General features: G+C 31.1%; 1 protein-coding gene across 1 annotated transcript in view; it reads right to left on the bottom strand.

The window, feature by feature from the left end:
- Positions 1-24,280, bottom strand: part of LOC132759222 (atrial natriuretic peptide receptor 1-like) — a 237,583-nt gene that overhangs the window by 23,651 nt on the left and 189,652 nt on the right. The window contains exons 7-12 of the mRNA XM_060750954.1: positions 23,861-23,945; positions 14,672-14,801; positions 2,467-2,565; positions 1,838-1,915; positions 906-1,010; positions 388-480 (exon numbers count right to left, since the gene is read on the bottom strand). Of these exons, the coding sequence (XP_060606937.1) occupies positions 388-480; positions 906-1,010; positions 1,838-1,915; positions 2,467-2,565; positions 14,672-14,801; positions 23,861-23,945 (590 nt within the window). The remainder of the gene's footprint in view (positions 1-387; positions 481-905; positions 1,011-1,837; positions 1,916-2,466; positions 2,566-14,671; positions 14,802-23,860; positions 23,946-24,280) is intronic.

Genomic DNA, 24,280 nt, shown 5'->3' with positions numbered 1-24,280 from the left:
CCCAAATTTAAAATCATTTTACAAAAAACACACCCAATTTCAATTCAATCCTATCACTTTTTAATCAATCACTAAATGCCCAATCAAATTTTTATTATTGATATAAAAAATTTTCATATTTTTACATTTTTAAATCTTTTTTTACTTCAAAGTCTGTGTCTTTTTTGTACAATGAATTACTTTAAACCCGTCTGTTTTTTAAAATTTTCCCAATTTCCCTGTAACTTTCCCCCCCGATATGCTCCCTTCGCAGCTCACTGAATACACTCACTTATTTTAAGAGTAAAAAAGTGAGGGGATTTTGAGCGATAGGGGGGAAACGCAGGAGATTTAGCCTCCATTATACCGTGATACACGAAACCTTACCCTGAAAAATTTTTTACTTACTGTGTTACTTTTATACTTCCCTCTAACTAAAACCCGCATTAATGAGTATCTAAACATCCAGTCAAGCTTGATTTGCTCATTCTCTAACACGTCCTGCAATTACACGAGAAACACGTGCACTGTCAAAATTACTCGGTAATCAATTATATGAATTACAATATTCAATCATCAAGATTTAATATTTTTTTAAATTGTACGGGCACAAAGAAAATACGTATATTAAAAGATTAACAATAATAGAAGGGAGAAAAATGAGTGAAAACATTTTTTCAGTTAATTCGGATTTGTCCCGCTTTTCCTTGTCAATTACAATTATAGACGTATGTGCACGTTTACATGAAAAATACATGTTGGGAAACAGGGGAAGTTATTCCAAAACAGGGGAAGTAACCACTATCAAGGGGACGTAACCACTATCAAGGGGGAGTAACCACTATCAAGGGGAAGTAACCACTATCAAGGGAAGTAACCACTATCAAGGGGAAGCAACTGATGTCAAGGAGAAGTAACTCTATTACCTGTAGACTGCCTTTCTGGCAATATTCTGTGAGGATACACATGTGTGGAACGTCAATACAAGCTCCGATAAATCTCACTATATGGTCATTGGCAAGGTCTTTTATCTGCAAAAAAAGACCATTGTTTTAGAATCATAAAATATAATTCAGTATGAAACGATAATGATTCAGGTTTAAATGCCGATTTTGGTATGATGCACAGACAACAGTCCCGTTATTTAAAGCTGCATGCCGCCAGATAATCATTTCAAGAAAATCAACCTTGAGCAAAGTAGTAGTAATTGCAGTATGTATCACCACATTTCTACTGCGTGACTAACGCAGGAAGGACTATTTTTGCGTATTTTGACCTCTTTTTTTGATAATTAATATTACATTGTGATTGCCGTTTGCAATGTGTAAATTACTTTCTTTATTTACTATACAATGTTTTACTTTTAAATACATTTTACAAAATTTTCATGTAAAATTAGCATGAATCTGGAGGCATGCAGCTTTAAACAGGGTGCTATATAATCTAATGTAATTAGGAAAACCGGAAATGATGTCCAGAATGACTAATGCTAAAATACACACGTACTTAAAACGCATCATAGTAGTAATAATAACAATAATAATGATGATGATAATAATAATAATAATCATCATCATCACAATAATAATAATAGTATTATAAAGTTATGTCTAGACGCTTGCGTGTGCCATTGCTTTCTGGTGGTAGGGCGATAAAGGTTGTATGTCGTGTTTTCCAAGTTTCACCATTACGGCCGCCACATAAATAAACTGGTCTTGACGCACTTACAACAATAATAGGAAAACTAGAAATGTAGCAATGTCTAAACCTAGAATAAACTACATATATTATCATGTTTTTGTATTCTTTATGATTTTTTTCCTCTAGCTTATCAGAAAAAAAGTACATCAAAGCTTACCCGTTTTATTTCCATAAGTAAAGGTTTCGTCACTGTTATGTTAGACTTGTGTATGGTTTTTATAGCAACAATAGCCCCCTGTAAAAAATAAAAATAAAATGAAAAATTTACACAATTATAATATACTTTGTAGACATATATTATATACTTTATAAAACACTTATGCGACATAAGAATGACTGGAGCACGGATCATCAATGTACATGAGTAAAAAATATCAGTAAAAGTTAGTTAAAATACAAGTGTAACAAATCCGACAATAATAATACTAACAAAATACAATTATAACCAATAAAACATTGTGGTCAAAGTGGATTTAATATTGCATTGTAACCAATCAAAATAGTTGTTATAAAGCAGATTTAAATAGAATTGTAACCAATCAAATCAGTTGTAGTAAAAGTTAATCTAAAAACAATTGTTATCAATCAAAACAACTGTCGTAAATAAAAGTAGATTTAAATAGTATAATAACCAACCAAAACAGTTATAGTAAAAGCGGATTTAAATAGCATTGTAATCACTCTAAACAGTTTCTATTAAAAGACTAGACTAGATAAAAACGCTTACACATATATATAACACTTAATTTAATTATTATGGTGTCATACCAAAAAATATGTACGAACCTTATAGTACCCGGTCTTGGTGAAGAGTTGGCGCTGTCCGACGTCGCTGAGGTGTACAGCAATGGTGTCCCCGGAACACGAGCTTGTCACCGAATAACGCTAAAATAACAAGGTTCATGAAACAAATGCTTAACATATGAACTTTGAATGTAAAAGTTTTTTTTCTTTACGTATTTTGAACTGGATAATTTAATTTGCTCTCCTACTTTATCTTATTAAACGATGATGGCTGTTTGTCGTTTCAATGCCCTTTTCATACCCCGTTGTCTTACAGTAACGTTATATACCGCCCGATGCTTTATATACCACCCCTTTGTCTTCACCCCTTTGCCTTACAGTAACGTTATTTACTAAACGATGCCTTTTATAATACTGCACGTTTGTAACGTCGCTTTTCATTGGATAATCGTGACGTTTATATAGCTTTATATACACGGCTGCTGTCGATTAATGAAGAAATGTTACTTTTTTCTCTAAAAATGATGTTTGCTGTATTATAAATTCGTTATAAAGATTGTTGATAGGTTATATGGCCGTATATAAACGGCTGTTTGCAATATAACCCTCGCCTAGCGGCTCGGGTTATATTTACAAACAGCCGTTTATATAGGGCCATATAACATGTCAACAATCTTTATAACTAATAATATACCAGCCCGTTGACTTACATTAACGTTATATACCACCTGACGACTTATATACCATTCCGTTGTGTAACAATAACCCCTTCTATATCAACCCGTTGTCTTACAATAACGTTATATACCACCCAAACCCTTCCATACCACCATGTTGTCTTACAGTAACTTTTTTAACCGCTCGATGCCTTGTATTCCACCCCGTTTTCTTACATTAACGTTATCCGATGCCTTTTATATCACCTCGATGCCTTACTGTAACCTTGTATACCACACAAATGCCTTCCATACCATCCCGATGTATTATATACCCCCCGAAGTCTAATATACTGCCCGACAACTTTTATACCACTTTGTTTTTTTTTTAGACTGCCACGCGACCTTACTGAAAATTCCGATGTCTTACGTAACCGCCAGATGCTTTATTAATTTTCATATTGCTTTTTACCTCCCCAGTGTCTGATTTTGAAATTCTGCTTTCTTATCACCGACACTTATTTATCGCGCGTTTCCAATCCCCGAAAGCTTATTCATTTCCTGGCTCCTTAAACATCGTCCGATGTTTTACGCGAAGTCCAGTTTTTGTTTTCTATATACCACCCAAATGCCTTATACCAAACTCAGGTGTCATTAAAGAAATTGTTTTGTAATAGAATTGGAATGAAATGATTTTACACATGTTTTGTTAATACGAAAAGCGGATGATTTTTTTTCACAAACAAATAGGTATCGGAAATGCTTTAAAATGTCACCGCAGAGTCAAGCCCGACGTTTTGAAAGTTGCGTCCATTTAACTCTTAAAAAAGACATAAAATTGTAAACATCATAATTCATAAACAATACAAATCTATAAAGACATATAATTTTATTACACGTAATTTTGTGATACAATATTTTACAGGAAAATATGCATTATTTGGATATTCGAAAAAATTCAAATTGCGATAACAAAAATAAAAGTGCAGCATTTTTTCAAAAATAAGTAAATTATACACTATAAATATTTACTGACCAGTGCATTAAGATACGAAAAATATGAGATTCTGTTTTCAAAAATTACCCTGAACCTTATCTATTGTCTTATATATTTATAAGTTATAGGCGAGTTTTCACTACAAAACCTTATTTTTGTCTATTCTACATTCTAATGTTCTGTAAAAAAGAATAATAAACATGTATATTTCAAATAAGTTTGTGTATAACTTTTGACCAAACAATTGGAAATCGGCAATTGTTTGTTGACATTTTTATGTATACATGTATTATACAGAAATAAATCTTGGCTAACTGTTGTTTGTTTATTCCGATGTGATAATACGTTTGTTAGAATAGTTACAATGTATATAAAACATTCATTTGAAAAAAAGCATAAAAATTGATTTAAGGTTTAAATACATAAAAACACCGCGACGCTGTTCAATAGATTTTTTGAACATTAGAAAAGAGTAACTTACAACAAATTTACGACCTTTAACCCTTAACGTGCTGAGAGCCATCCCAAAAGCCTTTGCAAAAAGGCTTGGTACAAGACCGCGAACAGTTTGGTACCTGACTCGAAACAGATTGGTACCAGACCACAAACAGGTTTGAACCAGACCGCACGCAGTTTGGTATCAGACCGCAACAGTTTGGTACCAGACTGAAACAGCTTGGTACCAGACCCCTAAACAGGTCGATACCAGACCGTGAACAGGTACCAGACCACAAACAGCATGGTACCAGACCGGAAGCAAGCAGAAGATATTTGTACCAAACGACATTTTTCCAGCACACAAAGGGTTAGGTTACAAATAAATTTAAATTTTCATTATGTTGACAAAGTTACAACAAAAACCAATGAATAGAGCAAAAAAGAAAGAAAAAATTTGATAAGAAATATTACTTAAAATATAGGCATAAAATTATGCTTATACATGTTTATACTTGTACAACAAAAACATTTCTTTTAGAAAAAATAACAATATCAATTAAATTTTTAATAAATCATTAACAATATCAATTAAATCTCTTTTTAACAAAAACGTCATAAATCAACAAAGAAAAAATCTATCAAATATACATTAGTTGTTGTTTTTTTTTCTCTTAAGAACGCACGTGTGTAGACATAAATATGAACTAAATACTTCTAAATATAGACAACTTTGGTAAGGACTTTATAAATATAAGTCAACTAGTCAACAAATGAGCCGCGTCACGACAAAACCAACATAATACGTTTGCGACTAGCATGGATCGAGACCAGCCTGCGCATCTGCGCAGTCTGATTAGTATCCATGCTGTTCGCTGTTTGTTACTCTACTTGTAATAGGGTTTGTAAGCAAACAGCATAGATCCTGATCAGACTGCGCGGATGCGCAGGCTGGTCTGGATCCATGCTGGTCGCAAACCCATTATGTTGGTTTTGTCGTGACGCGGCTCAAATGGTTTCACTGTATTTGTGCTTTTTGTTTATATTTGTGATGTACATTGTATTAAATCAACTCATAGACAATGTGAAATTATAAATGATTTTATGTGAGCATATGTTTAATTTAGAATTTCTATGACCTTGAATTGAAGTTAAGTAAAAGTGCCGTATTAACATTAAGGTGTTGCATTTGATTTGAAATCTTTGTTTATTGAATTTATATTTGAAGGTGTTAATATGTAAATAGTGTGTTTTTTTCTGTTAAAGTGACATTCATAAACAGGACATGTAAAAAAGAATTGTCTTATTTCCATGCATTCATAGATGTGCTAGATTGATAAAAATATTACTTACACGAACACAATTGAGCCGCGTCACGACAAAACCAACATAATATGTTTGCGACCAGCATGGATCCAGACCAGTCTGCGCATCCGCGCAGTCTGATCAGGATCCATGCTGTTCGCTATCAGTTCCTCTACTTGTTTTGGGATTTTTGTAAGCAAAAGGGCCATGGATCCTGATCAGACGCGCTATGCGAAAGGTTTGGGTTTTGGAAATTCTTTCCCTGGTCGAAAAACCCATTATTTTTTGGTTTTTGTCGTGACACGGCTCAATTAATGAGTCAAACACTAGAATAAACCACAACAAAAACAACAAAATCTATGTACCCTGTTTAAGTGAGTGTTTCAACTTAAATATGCATTTAACAAAATATCATTTAATCAAAAATATCATTTTTTCTATCAAATAAAACGTCCTTGTGCTTTCATTAATTATCATATATTATTTTATCATATTAGATTTTGCATAATATGTATGTATACAAGTAACGTTCTTGTAACAATAGTTGAGTTTTAAATCCTGTTCTTATACAGATATTTAGAAGTTAGGGTACAGTATTGAAAAAAATATTGCACGGTTCTATTACAGATGCGGTTCTATTACAGATGCGCAGTAAATTTAAATGTAATCACGAATGCCATAAATTATGCCAATTATCTGAGCACTAATATTTTTTTTATATTATATGGCAATATAAGAAGATGGCACTCAAGTTTAATTCTAAAAAAATCTTAGTAATGGATTTGAATGTATGTGCGCGCGTTTAGAAAGAATGAGGTAATAATACATTTAGATAATATTATTTTTCTTTCTTTTTATTGTAAAATATAAACAGTTTGTAATAATATCAAATCTCAGTGGAAGACCAAAAAGACATGCTCAGCACCGTTATCATTTTATATTAACCACCATGTCGTGTTAGTTTGAACTGAAAGCGTTTATATTTTTCCATTAATAAACATTGTATGGCAATATTATGGCAACTTGGCGCGAATTCTGGTTACAAATAAAGAACGAAATAAAAGAAGTGGCAATTAAGAGTAAAATATGGCAATATCGAACTTTTAGAGATCAAATATGGTAATATATAGAAGTAAATATGGCAATGAGGAAATGTAAACGACCAGTTATAGAGCAAGCATGGCAATTTATAAGATTTAGAAATCTGTTTTGGCAATTAAGAAATTAAACATGAAAAATTTCGGCTCATTGACTTTAGTTAAAAAAAAGTTAACTTTTTCCCCGCTAAAAATATCCAAGTATATATCAATACAGATGATGTGCGCGTCAGGCGTTCAATTTCCGACACAATATGTAGAGATAACACAATATGTAGAGATAACGACAAAACAAAATGTAAGCAACATAAAAATGTGCACTTAAGTATCATTGTTGTTGATGTTGTTATTACTGTTGTTGTTGTTGATTCAACAGGCATATTATGACTAAACTAAACAGTGAGTTCGAAGTCAAGCTATAGATATATTTGCATAGATGAGTAGAATGATTGTAACGATGCTATGTTTGTATACAAAGGGAATTTTCCTGCGTGGTCATGGTTGCTAGTAAGTAACTATTGTAATAACTCTTATAAAGAAAGTCTGAAGCATTCTTGGAAATTCATATCAGCAAATAAACATAAATCTACAATATTTTAACATGACAGTAATTGGCTCTCTCCAGTAATATTGTAACTTTCTATCTTTTTATGAATAGCTACATATATAAAAATTATGGCTAAAATACGTTTGAATATTATGGACGTCATAACTGAAGACGTCAACGGCGTCATTTAATTTGATATGTGCAAATATGAAATTGGTAGAAGCTTTTAAATTGCTGGGAAGAATTATAAAGATCAATTTATGGCGACAATGACGTCATTTTCTTTGACGTGTGTAAATTCGAATTTAAATATATATTCTGTTTATTGCTCGCAAAAATAAGGTGGATTAACTGAAGACGTCAATGAATGGCGTCATTTCATTTGATATGTGTAAATATGAATTTTGGATATATTCTGTTTATAGCTTGCAAGAATACAGTGGATAAATTGGTGACGTCAATGGCGTCATTTACTATGATATGTCGAAATATAAATTTTGGATATACTTTGTTAATTGCTTGCGAGAATTGGGTGGATGAGCATTTTCTCTGCTATTCAGAGACTTAAGTAGTTCAGTGACGTAAGTAAATTAAGTTGATTTGTCATGTAATTGAAAAGAACAATGCTTAGAAATAGTCATAAAAGTTGCAAAAATAGTCAAAATCCTTGTACATAATAAGAACAGTTAAAAATCTTGAAAGTAATAAATTTGACATCTGAAGACCATAGTGTAAAAATCAAAAATTAAAAAAATAACATCTATAAAAGGTTAACAATGCTAGATAATTGAACACTATAAGGTTGAGTAACCTAAAACATAGACATAACATGAAAAAGAAAACTAGTGGCTTAACAAAAATAAAACAAAACTAAACATAACAAAAACTACAACAAAATATGAATGTATCTTTAAGAACAGTATCAGGTTTTTATTATGATATCATTAATAGGTAAAAAAAATTAAAAGAAATACTAATAAACTATAAAACTTAATGATAAGAACACTATTGGATTAATATACTAAAAATAAAAATAAAATGCCATAAAATTGAATAATAACAAGGGTAAATTAAAATAAAATAACAAACAATAAGTTACAAAAACATTCCAAAAATCGTAATTAACAAAAATGTTTGAATAAGACAAAAGTAGAAATAATTAATAAAACACTTATAAATAAAATACTATGTCGTGACACAGTTGTAATAAATTCATGATATATAGAGAAATTCTTTGAAAACTTTTCGAAAACAATTTACGGCAAACTCTTTCGGGCTTATAACTTTTAAAAGGGAGATAACTTTGTTCAATGAAGTATGGAACAAAAAAGAAATTACTTCCCTTATACCAATTGACTTCGCATGATTAATATAATACATATACAATATAAACATCTCAAGCCCGCAACCAAAAATAGACGTTTATATATATATATATAGTTTCAAAATAAATGCTTTACTTGAGTAATATACGAAAATATACGAATAAATAAATCAATAATATTTGATAAATATATGAAATCTGATAAATACAGCGTATCACAATTAGCTATATACTTCACGATGTATCCGAAATAATATAAATAAATCTATAGAAATAAATATTTCGTAATATCATTTATTAATTATATAATATCATTTATTCTCTTTTGGAATGTCCATCGACTTAACCCTTACGAATGATCGATTAAGATCGGCTAATTCCGGGTAATATCGCCAGACTTGCAGAGTTAGTCTTTGTCACGTGACAGGGTGTTTCCACTATGACGTCATTATTTCAGAAAATATCAAAATGGCGGCATACGCATATGCTCATTATGGTCCGTTAGGATGAAGAAGTTTTAACAATGAAATACTCTTTACTTTCAAAAGCGTCTTCTTTTCAAAAATTGCAAATTACACCCCAACGCAAACTAGAAAAAGTAATAACTTGTAAATAATCAAAATATAAAAATAAATATGATATGGTTAGACAATGAGAGAAAAAAAGTGAAATAAATTAGTCCCCGTGTTCCAAATTGGTATGCAGAATTTCGTCTCAAAAATGGTCAAATATTATGCTCTACTGAAAATTATCTATGTAGTACGTAGATACACGGAAACTGCCGAACACCATTAACACTGTTTTACGTAATATGATATGATCAATATTTCTGTAAAATACATATTATTAAAAAATTAAAATAAGTTTATATTGTATAGAAATTAACACAAATATATAAATAAACAAAAATAAAAATAGAATATGCAGATAAATATACTAAATTTAATAGGAATGCCTTCAGTGATATGTTCTGTAAAACAATAATTTAGACTCCTATGTATAGATAATACAGTAAAGTCCCGCTAAGAAGACCAACAAATAGTACTTTTATATAAATATTAGAACGATCTGATATGCATTTTACTATACTTGTCATCAGTAGCAAAGAAAACCAATAACGCTTGTTGAACGGTTATTTATATAATCAGTCCATTTTGAATTGTCAGAAGTGGTATACTTACCAACAAATTTTAATAAGCGTCTAATCAATTCAGACTAGTCTATTTATAGACGACAATCAATGTGAACTCATTTAAAATTTCAGTCTAATTTTAGACCTACATAGGCGTAAAAATGTAACATCACATGGATATAGAACCAAATTCTGGATAATGAAGCAGATATGTTAATTACAAGAGGCAAAGACACGTGATATACAATATAAGACCTTGCACGATAATTACATGTGTGTCAAGATTATAAATTATTTCTACGTTTGAAATATTCCTAGTGGTTAGTTTAGCGGAACTTAACTGTATTTTAAATAACTCTCAAATGAATGTTCTCTTACCACATATATACTATATCGAGCGTAAGTGAATAAATTGACATACGATCATATTTGACAAAAAAGACGCTAGTACGTGCATATCTCATCAAAATTAAATATAGAAATAGAATTTAACTTAGTTCCTTTTCAGTAAATAAAATATGTTTTACTTTAGCTTCTGAAAAATAAATAACCTATACAATAGTTTACAAAATGCAGTAAATATGTTGCGACATTATATATTAGCAAATTTGTTTTTGTTTTAAATTTTTTAAAGCATATGAAACAATAAGGTTAAAAATATATATGCCCGTTTAATCCTTAATTCCAAAGCTGTTTTATAATTTAATGCTACTTTTGAAAACTGAATACACATTGGCTTTCAAAACAAACAAAAAATGGGTGGGGTATCTATGTTTTAAATTTCATTTGTCATGTTTTGAAGATTAAATATCAAAATATGTTTATCCATCCATATTGCACTTGTGGGAGGTGTTTTTTATAGATCAAAACATTCTAAAATCATTTTAAAAGGATATGAGAAAATGTTGTATCGATTTTTCTTTGATTCGTGACTATGAAACCATTCTAGATGAATGAATTTGTTTGCTAATTGCTTTTTTACATTTAAGAAATATATCAATATAGATCTATATCTTATATTAGCTATTGATCCATACCCATTTGTTGTTTGTCTTTTCTTCTAATTATAGAAATATATAAGCATAGACATGTATGTGTAGGCCGCTTACCCCTACACGCCAATAAACTGAAAATTAAACACATCGTAAAAAACTTGTTATATAATGCTGACATTTCGAACTTAGAACTATTGCTATAATTAAAACATGTTGTTGTGTTGCGATCTTAAATGTTTAAGCCAATACTAGACAGCTGAATGGTTTTCTAAAGGAAGTATGTCTTCTAATGTCAATGAGCATGCGTCATCCCCTGACGTCATTTCCGCTCCTACTTCCGGAAACATAAGTTTGATTGCTCGTATTACACACGCTGGAATGGCCCACTTCGTCTGCCTCTGAAGCACCTCGCCGCTGTGAAGCCAGCAAAGAAACTGTCGGGTCGCCATAAGTCGACACTTGCTGAAATTAAACAAAGGAACCCAACTAGCTGTGGGCTATTAGCAACAGGAAAAATACAGTACAAAATGTACACATCCATGCTCGATCCACACTCTCCGTAACAAGGAATTCACTTTAACGTCACTATTTCCTCGTTATGACGTCAGTATTTACGTCATCAGCTACAAATTGCAAGGTAGCAAATTAAGATCTGCAAAACTCTGGTTGATTAGAAAGGAATTAAAATTACAAAAAGTACATTGAGTAAGTTTCAGAATATAGTCAGTTTCAAAATATTACGTGTGATTTGATCACAGATGATGTCATAAAAGTTTTAACATATTTTTCTTTTTCTAAATTCCTGTACTGTTATGGCAAGGTGGAACAAACAAGGCGGTACAGTGTGTACCATAATCCCAAACTGTGTTCTTACTTTCTAAAATAGTTTTAACAAGATTGAGGTCCGAAACTGTGTTTTTACTTTCAAATAAAGTTTAATATAGATAGCTAGTTATATAAATTGGAGTAATTATTAATGCATTTCTAATAATTATAGTTTAAACAAGATGGTTGTCCGGAACTGGGTTTTTACTTTCAAATATAGTTTCAATATAGTGTCATTATTTGAATCAATTTTAATAAATGATATGAAATAGTATACTTGTAAATGAGCTACTTGCTCAATTGGATATAGTTTTGATTAGCTATGAAACGATTTACTTCAAATTAAAGAAATTAATAAAACCCAAACATAAAATTAAGGAAATTTAGTTTTTTAAAGAATTTATTTTAGTTCGATTGTGTTGAAAACTATAAGCTTATCAAAAAACACTCTCAAATCCGTTCCTGGAACCAACCAGTACTCAGCAATGAGTGTAAAGTTTCTTGCTAATTTAGGAATCAACGGCTTCCCTGATGAAGTTTTAAGCAATCTCTTTGATAACTAGTCCGACGCGTTAATCACTTGGCCATACCGCCACTCTTAACTCAAGAAATTTAATGAATTCAATCAAACTATCCAAAACTGTGTCCGTCTTATGTTATAGGCGTTACACTTAAGTTAATGCAAATAATTATATTTTTGCAATATTTTAGTACAAAAATATCTGCGCCATTAGAGTTATAAAATTAAAAGGAGCACGGATTTTATTGCTACCATTTCTTTGTAATAAATAAGTTAATATATTTAATAAACAATTTTATTTGACGCTACAGGCAACATTTTACTACAGTGAAAACATAAATTAATATGAAAGACTCTCATAATGTATACTATTCATAAAAAAACTTGATTTTATTGAAAATGATTTGTAATTGTCATTTTTGTATGACGATGATTGAAGGCGAATATCACTACAATGAAACAATCCCATTTTCAATGAAATGACGTCACACTCACTGACACTATGAATTATACATGACACTTCTTTACGAATCATATCTCACAATCCATTGCGAATTATACATAACAAAAGTTGTCCGACGCTTTTGGAAATGACCCAATTACCAGTAACGTCTTATGCTGGGTTATGGCATTACATGTATATAATAGATATTGATTGTGAAGTAATGGAAAATTCCAAATCGGACAATACGCCTGATGAATTATTTGACATTCAAGGTCCCTGTATATCAATGAAACTTTGAGACTTTTTTTTATAAAAACGCAATTAATATATAGTATACCAAATTTATTTGTTTCATAAGCATCAAATATCTTAAATTTTTCATAAACTGACATTAAAATACCTTACACTAAGGTCATTTTATTGATAATAAAACAAAAATTAACCTTTTTGTAATGAAAAATCTTAACTTTAATGGTCCTTTATGACATTCAAAAACAGTAAAAAAAGTTATTTTCAAAGTAATGAAAGAAAAATACGCATTTTCTACGAAATAATTTTCACAAGAAGTCAATAATGTTATAAATCAAATTACAGTTTTTATAGTTATAAGTATGGAAACCTTGCTATGACAAAAGGTTTCTATGAATTACGTCATATTGCAATGGTAAATTATGTTGTATATATCTATTTGCGACTGCCAAACACTGTCTTATCTTTACTGCATAAAAAAGGAATCATTTTTGTCTTATCCGGACATATTCAATAATTGTAATTTGATATATATTCAAAAAATTTACAAAATTATATAAATGTATATAAATTGTGCACTTACTATGGCGTCAGTTGATATGGCGCGCTCCCTCGTTGCTTTTTAGCTAGCATTACGTGTATATACACAGTAAGTAACACTTGGGGGTTAAGAACAACGTCTTGAAAATCTTTTGTTGACGTAATACAGCGTTCCGCTTGCAGACGATCTTCAAGGCGTTCCTCTAACTTTTCTATATGACGACAGCAAACACGGTCGCTCACGTTCCGCTACGTCACATTGACCACATTTACACCATGTGCAACAGGTGCTGTTCATTGACGGTCGAGTTCGTTCGATTAACAGGTTTCCCTCAAAACTGGAATCTTCCGTCTGCAAACATGGTTTCTCCAATCGTATTTAGTGCAAGTGGACGCAAAAATTACAAAGCAAGTACGCAAAAAACGACGCCATTGTTTCAAAACAATTTTTGCTTTTTGGTCTTTGACAATTTCACTCACGGCCAGCAACTCTTAAAATGTGTTGCAGTTATTCAAAAATGTTTAACAATGTAACCATTGTTAAAGCATTCGATATCAGACCATTTGTATAATAACAGCGTAAAAAGGCAATATTAAATGTTCGTTATAGTTCGAGTATCCAAAATCACAATAGGCCTTATTAACACAGAAAACTAAAAAACCTGAACTCTCTCAGAATCTAAATTCAGATTGATCAGTTTTATTATAGTATCATATAACATTCTAATTAGATTTTTCAATATAGCATTTTTAAAAAAAAAATATTGAATTTATTTTGTTAAAAATAGAAAAAAAAAAACAAATTTTTTTAATTTTAATGTAAATATACTTTTTACGTAAAGGGAAAACTTGTTTTTCAGTTGCATAGGGGAATTCGGGCCCTTGCCAAAATTATTTTTACTTTAATATATGAAATGAAAGAAAACAACAATTTTTATGTGCCTAATGTTCCGAAAAAAAATTTGCTTTTTCTTCTCTTTTTTACCCCAGAATACAAAAATTTACACATTTTAACCGTAAACTTTGTTTAAAAATTTTAAGAATGCCTTAAATCTCACTTTGCACCCCATTTTTTAATTTTTAAAACTTTTAAAAAAATCTTTTGCAAGAAATTGCAACTTATTAGCAAGTTCCTTCCATACAACTGAAAGCTCATTTTATGAAATGAATAAAAACATACTCGTGCAAGGCTAAGGTTACTGGCCGCTTGTTTCTTCATTTTTCGTTCTCCCTCTATCGTTCCTAACATTATATCTTCCCATTTCACGCGCCAGTTCATTTCAGCTAGCTCCGCCTCCAGCTTGATATGCCTGAAACAATATAGGTTATAGTCAAGCATTTCTTAAAGGGACTTCCCTGATCTTTTTGACATGACGGGCCTGGAAATAAGTTTATGAGATTAATGTTTCATTTGATGTAGGTTTAGACCAATTACTTGAGTGCAATATTACAGATCATCCGCTATTTTACCAAATATTGAAAAGAAATCGGACTAAAAATAGCAAATTATTACGATTATTTTCATTTTATTTCTGAGTATATTTCATAATCATTTTTTGCTTATTGTCTGTGCCGAAGCTTATTTACGTAAGAAATTCAATTTTTATTTTATTTCTTTTTGGACCTCGGGGGGGGTTCCCTTTTTAACGCATTTTTAAACTCTTCCAAATAGCAAAAACCCCTTTTAAAAACGGGATAAAATTTGGGTTTTTTAAAATTAAAAGGTTTTCAAGGGGAAGTACTTTTTTACAAGACTTTTCCATCTAAATAATTCCTCCCGAGGAATCCAAAATGGGTTAAAATCAAAATTTATCTTCCAAAAAACACCCAAATGACAATATAAGGGACCAAATTTTGATAATAGTAATTCAATGAGTATTTGATACAATGTAAGCGCTCTCCGCGCGAGGATGATAACGCTTCTTCGTGACGGGCATTAAATTTGACTGTGCCAAAGTTGCATCCGGGGAACTGTAATGTTGTTATGACGACAGTTATCGACTTAATTCTCGCTCGTGACGAAAAGCAGACGAATTAATACCTCCTTTGTGAAGAACTCCAATTACCGCGAAAGACAATGACTTTATAAAAGGACAGAAATTAGTATGTAGTAGAAGTTGTAAATATACATGTATATGCCCAAACTTGTCATTTTCTACTTTCATAGCTATTGGCCAGAAAAATATAGATTACATTGATTTTGAAAAACAAATGCATGAAAAGATATAGTTGGTGTCACCGATCTAGATTACAGTAAAAACGTTAAAGAAGTCATACGGGTGAAGGGAAACAAATTTAATTAAAATAGCCAAAATCGTAAAGTAATAATAATAATAATGATAATAATAATAATGATAATAATAATATAAATAATGATAATAATAAAATTAATCATCATCATCATCATCATCATTATCATAAAACAAACAAAACAAAAAGCATGTACGGTAGAACCGCAGAACTTTTATGACGAGTACACACGGAGATAACCGACCACTGCCGAAACTAATGCGTTGACCAGAATTTATTTTTAAAACAAAATATAAAAGACGTCCGTACTTATCAGTAATAAGCCATCAAAATGCCGAGAAATATATCTAAATATAGAGATACAAAATTTTCCTTAAGAATCTATAATTGCTTTACGTCTTACTGACATATATTTTTTCTCGTTTACTTTTCCCGTTTCCGCATTTACGGGCAATCTACAGGTTAAAGTTTTGCAGACAAACGCACAATTTGTCCTTTTAAAAATTTTATTATTGTTGACATAAATTTTATTTATTTTAAACCAAGACAATAAATTAAAACCCCCATTTTAATTTTTATGAAGGGATATCCCATATAAAACTGGCCAACGTTCGTTCATCTTCTTTAATATGTATTGACACCTAGACGGGCTTTCTAATATTCTAAGATTATCTTCAAACAATATTAAACTTGTGCCTGTGCAGTCTCGAATTGTTTTTCTTTATTTGACAGCCAAATTCAGATGGTTTTATATTACATAAACAGAAATGTATTGCACATATAGGTTGTTTTTTTTTGTGCACTGTGAATATGCAATCACACCCCCCAAAGTCCCGCAGAAAAGGGAGCTTATTGGCTTGATGACAAGCAACCACGCATTTCAACCCCACAGAAAAACGAGATCTTTTGGCTTGAGGACAATCAAACCTCGTCCATCCGGTAAAGACTCCCTTCTGCCGGGAACGATTAATAGTACATGTAAAACGGTATTAAACTATATCCCAAGCTATTTTTGGTGCAAAACTTAAAACAATTGCATTAACCCAATAGTTAAGAAGGCATTTTGAAAGTACTAGTATTCAACATTTGTAGTATTTCCTGATACCAACTGCGTCACTTTAGAAGAAACGGTAGAGGGGAGAGGGATGGGGTATGTTGCGAAAGGAACGGTATTACAATTAACTGGGGTATAATCGTGCAATATATTTTGCCTTTTTTTAAAGAAAAGAAAACCCCTTAAATTATTTTGTCCATCTAGTTATATTTGTTTTAAATGTAATTCCTACTATTTCTCGAATAACTACTTCTTTAAAAGACGCCCAGGACGACTTAAAATCTGCCACAATATGCTTGAATGATAATAAGTACCAATAAAAAGAAAATACTGAAATAAAGAAATTTCATTGAATCTGTAAAATGCTGAAACATTTCACGCTAACTTAAATGATAAAACATATTATAAAACTATACACAAATAAATGATAAGTTTATAGCAATGTTGCACAAAGCAAGCTCTTGAACAACAAAATAACAACAACAACAACAATCAACAATAATTTATAGAAAGATGTTTTCATAAATGATCAAAGGAGATTGTTCAAGTTTTCATTAACGCTGAATACAATATGTTAGAACACAATTGTCCTTTTAAATTGAAAGAAAATGATAAAAAGCTTATTAAAATAATATTGAACTGTATATATATTATACAGTTTATATATAAAAGTACATAATGAAAGTTAATAAAGAATTAATAATGCTACATTATACGATACAATGCAATATGTGGTTTATACGACTAATAAGTATTTCTTTATTTGAAAGCAATCTAATACAATGACATAAGCTAAAATGAATCCAAACACGTGGCGGGCGGTGATTGGTTGCTTTGAGTTTTTTTGTAAGAATGCAAAGTTCAATACGTGTATCTACGGTGGCCGAGTTATATCCATTGCATCTTGTTGTCTTTTCGATATCCAACAAAATAGAGAGAATTAAAAACCTTAACAAAGTAAAAAAAAAAAACTGGAAAAATTAAAAATGTTGCAGGCTCGGTTTGTCTGAGGTTGTTCATGGGCGGAACTGGAAAGTGCAAGTTACCGTCCACGCCCCCTAGCACCGACATAAGCAAAATTCAACAAGCCATTCATGTTATATTATTTTCCCGCATAGCGCCTTGTTTTGTTACGCAGCGCTTGTTACTTCCGGTCGCCATTCAACCAGTTAAAATACAACAAAAATTGGCTTTAATAATCCTCATTAGAAAAAGGAAGCCAGTTGTACACACAAATTTGATATACTCAATCATCTTTCAAAGGCGGAAAGAAGTGCAGTGAAAATAGTTTATAAACTATAAAAAATATGACAAGAAACCTGTGTTATTAAAATATATTTACAAATATTGTTACAATTCTCCGAGCCGATATCACAACAATATGGATTAGTTTTCGCCATTAAGACGATAATCTTAAGAAACAAATAAACGCTTCGAAGACAGTAGTCGCCTCGAAGACGGTAATCGTCATAAAGACGGTTATTGTCACTTAGACGGTTATCGTCACCAAGACGATAATCGCCTCAAAGCCGTTAAGCGTCGTGAAGAGTTAGCAGAACAGAACAGAACAGAACAGATACTTTATTAAGATTTGTACATAGTACATCATCTATAATACAATATTTTTACAAACATAACGTCAATATAATGGTAATTGCAATCATGACATTTTCAAAATTCTTTATGCTTAATTTATCTAGTAACAAGAAAATTAAATGATAAATATGTATATACTACGAACTAAAAAAGCAAAGATATACGAAAAGGAGAATGAGCTATCATGATGTTTAACGCTCAACATTTAACAGTGTGTTTCTCAAAGCAAGTGCTTCTTTAACAAATTTGATAACTTGAATTAATCATATTTATTATTTGAGTTCATTAATTGTTTAAAAATTTATAAACTGATGGGTTTCTGGCTATATTTAATTTCAAATATTTTTTTCTTAACTCTGAATTAACAACGACATATACAAACAAAATGAAATTCATCTTCAATGTCTGAGGTATTACAGCATAAACAATATCTTTCTTCTCTAAACGATTCTATTTCTAGAATATCTGCCAGTTTGTATTCTCAGAGACAAAGTACTCATTCTTAATCTACAGAAATAACATCTTAAACATCTTGGCAAGATATCCAAATAAAGTTCATACTCAAAACTACATTTAACATTTTTGTACATATACAATACAGAACTATTATCTAAAGTAGCATACCATTCCTGTTTAAAAGAATCAATAACACGACTTCTAAATTCAAATAAAAATATTTTTTGTCCAATAATATTAACATTATCAAATACATATGAAAATCCATAATCATTCAAAAGCTTCTTTTACATTCGAAACCCAATTTTTATGACCATTGTTGCTATCATCTAGAGCTTGATTATATACTGTCTTAAGGATTATGTTATCAGTTCTACAATTTTAACCAGTATTTTTATTATCCTTACAAACCTATGAATATATAAGGGGTATCTTCCCAGTTCGCCATATACACTAGCATTACAAGTGTTAGGTTGAACTCTTAATAACCTTTTACAAAATTTTAAATGTATTCTTTCTAGCTCTTTAGACTTAGTATATCCCCAGATTTCACATGAATAATTTAATATCGATGAAACAAATGAATCAAATAACTGACATAAATGTTCTGGGAGAAAGGTCAAATTTTTTCAATTTACAAAGAAGAACATTCATTGCCTTTAAAGCTTTACCACTCAAATATTCCTGATTTAATGTAAAATTGCCCGTATAATTAAAAACTGTCCCAAGATAATTAAAATCATTAACTACTTCAATATTTTGGCCATTATAGTTCCATTGCTCAGTTGGTAAAATACGACCTCTTTTTCTAAATACCATTATTTTAGTTTTTGTTGTATTTACTTTAAGGCCACAGTTGTTACAATATAAATACAAAAGATCTAAAAGTTCCTGTATTTCCTCAGGGCTTTTGCCTATAATTGCCATATCATCTGCAAAAAGTAAAAGTATTAAAACAATATCATCTAATATTAAAACCTGAGTCGGGATTGTTTTGAAGATACAATTCAATGTCTTCTACAAAAATTGAAAATAGTAGAGGTGACATTACCTCCCCTTGACGGAGACCAACAGCATATTGGAAATATTCAGAATAAGTTGAACAAAGTTTGACACAAGACTTAATTTTCTGGTACATATCACGAACAATTCTTAATAATTTACCCTGTATTCCAAAATTATACATTTTTAACCATAAACCATTTCTATCAATAGAATCAAAACACTTCATCATATCAACAAATATAACATATAATCTTTTATTTTCATTCAAATATTTTTCAACTAATGACATAAGTACAAATATAGCATCTACAGTAGACCTTCCTTTACGGAATCGAATTGAGCATCCGAAATAGTGTTATGTTCGTTACAAAATTTCTCAATTCGATTATTAATAACAGTAGTAAACAATTTTGACATACAACTAACAAGAGTAATACCTCTGTAATTATTTACGTCATCGTGACAAACCTTTTTGTGTAAAGGGATTATAATACCCTCTGTCCATTTATCGGGGAAATAACCCGAATCTAAAATACCATTAAATAAATCACAGATATGAGCTGATAAAATATCTATACTTTCAATAAAAATACTCGTTTAATAAGCAGTCGCTACCATACGCTTTTTTACGCTTTAGTGATTTTACAGCAGTTAAAATTTCACAAACTGTAATTGGCTGATCTAATTCTGGAAAAATTTCATTTGACTTCATAAAATCATTATTATTACAAAACTGATTAGCCTTCCTTCATTGCAACAAGCAAATAAGTCGTTACTTATTTAGAAAAATATTCTTTAAATTGTTCTATCGTTATATTTTTTTCAAAATTGTTCGATTTCTTTTTAAAAATATTTCCAAAAATCTCTAGGTTTACCTTTCTTTAAATTTTCTATCTCAGACATTTTCTTTCTGTAATGTAAGCTTTTCTTTTTTCTAACAATACTTTTATAAAATGACTTATTTTCAACACAACCTTATTCTACAATTATCTGTCTTTGAGATATTAAACATCCTTAAAGATTCTAAATACTTATTACGTGCATTCCTACATTCTATATCAAACCAATCAGCGTGTTTAATACAACTTTCTTCTTCAAAACAATGAACATTTTTAAACTGACATGTTTTTGAAAATAATGGATCACTAACATTTCGTAATACATCTGTAAAACTATTAAGTGCATTATTGACAGATTGTCGACTGTTATTTTCTAAATCATTAACAATATTATTAAATAGAGGTAAATTAGCAATGACTCCTGATCTAAACTGTTGTTTATATAAATCATTCCATTTGTATTTAATTTCTGTAAATATAATATCTTTATCAGGTGTATTGTTGCATGATATTTTTCAATTGTAAGGGGGCATGATCGCTCCATTCATTGAATGACAATATACTAAAATTATTGATCAGTGAAAAATTGCGTTCGTTACATAATAAATAGTCTATAACAGATGCCCCGTTATGCGAAATAAAAGTATGATGATTAGTGTCCCCGATACGACCGTTAACTATTCGTGAACAAGATGATTTACAAAGATCTAATAATCTTATACCATGGCTGTTTATGTTTACAGTCTATTGAGGCCCTGCATGAACTATTATCGGGGTCATAATCTATATCATCAAAAACATTATTCAAAGTATCATGTATAATAAAATCATGTTTATTTCCTACTCTACTATTGAAATCTCCTAGAATGTACACAGCCCCTAAATTGTCGTATAAAAATATATCATTTTCTAATAAATCAAACAAATCAACATTTAAAGTATTGTACGCAGGTGAGTCTGCACCCCATATATATACACCACACACATAAATATCTTCTTTAGTATTGAAAAAATTACGATCAAGTTTAAGCCAAATGATTGTATCATGGTGATTTTTATTACTTGTATACCATCTTTTAAATGCTCTTTAAAATACAAAATAACCCCACCACTGCATCTTCGCGCACCCCTATTTTGAAATTTTTATAAAACAATTGAATGAAATAACCCATTTAAAGAAATATTACTACTAGAATTTGTCCAAGATTCATACAAAAAACATATATCGTGACTTGAAATGATATTTACAAAGTCTTTATGAGTCTTTTTGTCAGATGTTAATCCATGCACGTTCCATGACAAGATAGCTAGCTCACCTCCGGCGCATCCCTACTCCCGGACAGGCTTACCGTCGATGAACAGCGTATCATATGCAAATCCATGACCTTTTCCCATTCTCTCTGGCGGCCTTTCATTCTTGGCACTAGTCTCCTACGCTTTTCAATCACTTCCTGTGGAAATTGCTCGTACATTTTATAAGGTGTGTCATTCAAATGTTTCCACTGTCTTCTAATTAGCTCGCGGTCTTTAAAAAATGTAAATTTGGCAACAATAGTCCGGGTTTTCCCAGGTATGGGCTGACCTGGTGATCTGTGAACACGTTCGAGGCGGATATTGTCAGCTGTCTCCTTGGCAACCTTCAAGGCTTCCATGAGGTGTTTCCGTAATTTACGTTCGGTCACTTCCGTTTGCTCATTGCCGCTAGAGTTGTCTTCAGGTACATTGGTGAAGATAAGATTGTTCCTCATTGACTGAGATTTGAGATAAGACACCTCCTCTTAATACTGTCACGAGCCTTTTCAAGTTCATCTACTTTTCCCGCTAATATGGCTGAACTTATGTCTGTGCTGTCAATCTTATCCTCCATTTTAGTCACTCGCTCTTCGACCTTCTTTGCCCTATCATCAATAGCCACCCATATTGATTTAAGCTCTTTTTCAAAACTAGAAATTTGTTTCTCAATCTGGTCAAAAGCACTAAGTTTTTTCTCTACTGCACCTAATCTGTCACTTATTCCATTTAAACATTTCATAATATCCTTGTTTGTTGGTTGTTTTTCATTGGACGCCATTTTCTCGAAAACTTTTACTTTTGAATTTATGTCAAATACACTATTATCAGAGTTATCATCATATAAAACGGAATGAGTCTGGTTAAGTATGTCGCTCACAGAAATATTAATATCTAAATCACCAGACGGGCCTCTTTGTTTAGATACCTTTCTATTGTTGATTTCTTCAACGTCAGTTCCACTGCTATTTCTATTCTTCCGTTTTTTATTTCCCATACTATATAAACTTTACTTATTTATATCCATTTTCAGCTATAAATCAAATCCAAAATCACTAGAAAAACTACTTTAAATCCTTTTTTTTCACAAATTTTTAACCGTTTTCAAAAAAGTGCTACCATTTTGACGCATGCGCATTATAATCGCCATGGATATAATTGTCGTCACGAATACAACAGATAATAAGGCTGTTCAGAACTTCTTAGAGGACAGAAAAATTTCGACATGGTGTCTCTCAGTAAACTTTTGTCATCATATAAACAGCTCGAGTATGTCCCAAAATAAATTTTACAATGATTAAAAAATAATATTGCTTTAACATTAAATTCTCAGAAAAAGTATGAAAAAATGGGTTATGTTATTATAGTAGAATAATATCACAAAATATTTCACATAGCGTGAACTAGATGCACCGGCATTTATCTGTTCTATTCCTCGGAGAAGAATTGATTTTTTTTTCGCATTTTCGCAATTTAACGTTATTACATTTTCAAAATATGATGTCGTGCATCTATGTCGTGTATTAACATTTATAGGACGAATTAATTTAAATCCGCTTACATCATGCTTTTAATGTGCCAGAGCGTTTATTGTTTTGATTATGAAAAAGCCGGGCCGTCATTGCAAGTCACGTAAAAGACATTGCGCCCCGAAACAAGCATAATAAAAATCGTGCAACCAACGGTGCGTTTCCTCTTCCTTTTTTGTATACTTGTGTGCACAGTTTTTATGCAACAATAAGACACTCGAAGTAGCTACATTTCAACACTGATATTAGAATATACGGATCGTGTTTTTATGTATAATGACACCATTAACTCCACCTAGAAAATGGACTACACAAAGCCATGCCCTGAAAAAAATGGAAGTCCAACTCACCGATATATGAAGAATGCTGCAACTACCACTAACAACAGCAAAGATCCTAGGACAATAATCACTATGCCATACTCCGGAAATGGTTCTGAAAAAAAATCAAGTTAGATAAGCGTTTGATATTTAATGAATTCAAATGTTAAAGGTGATGAAACACAAAGGCTTAAACACGATACCTGTCGTTTCATATATAATACTGGTAGACTATTTGGTTTAACAGATTGAGTGCGATTTACGTCATTTTAAAACTATGGAATTGTATATCGTTATGACGCTAAATATGATATTTTTGCTGGAATGACTTGACCATAACGTCATCGTTAATCACGTGCGCGCTTTATATAGCAAATAGCTTAGTAAAGAACATATTGCAAGTGAAATATTATTGATAAAAGGATGAGCGGGTGGACATGTAATGAGAGA

This window comes from Ruditapes philippinarum, unplaced genomic scaffold, assembly GCF_026571515.1.
Source record: "Ruditapes philippinarum isolate M1 unplaced genomic scaffold, ASM2657151v2 ctg20_1_1_1_1, whole genome shotgun sequence".
NCBI classification, from domain to species: Eukaryota; Metazoa; Mollusca; class Bivalvia; order Venerida; family Veneridae; genus Ruditapes; species Ruditapes philippinarum.
The sequence above is the reverse complement of the archived record's forward strand: the minus strand, read 5'-3'. Positions and strand labels throughout refer to the sequence as shown.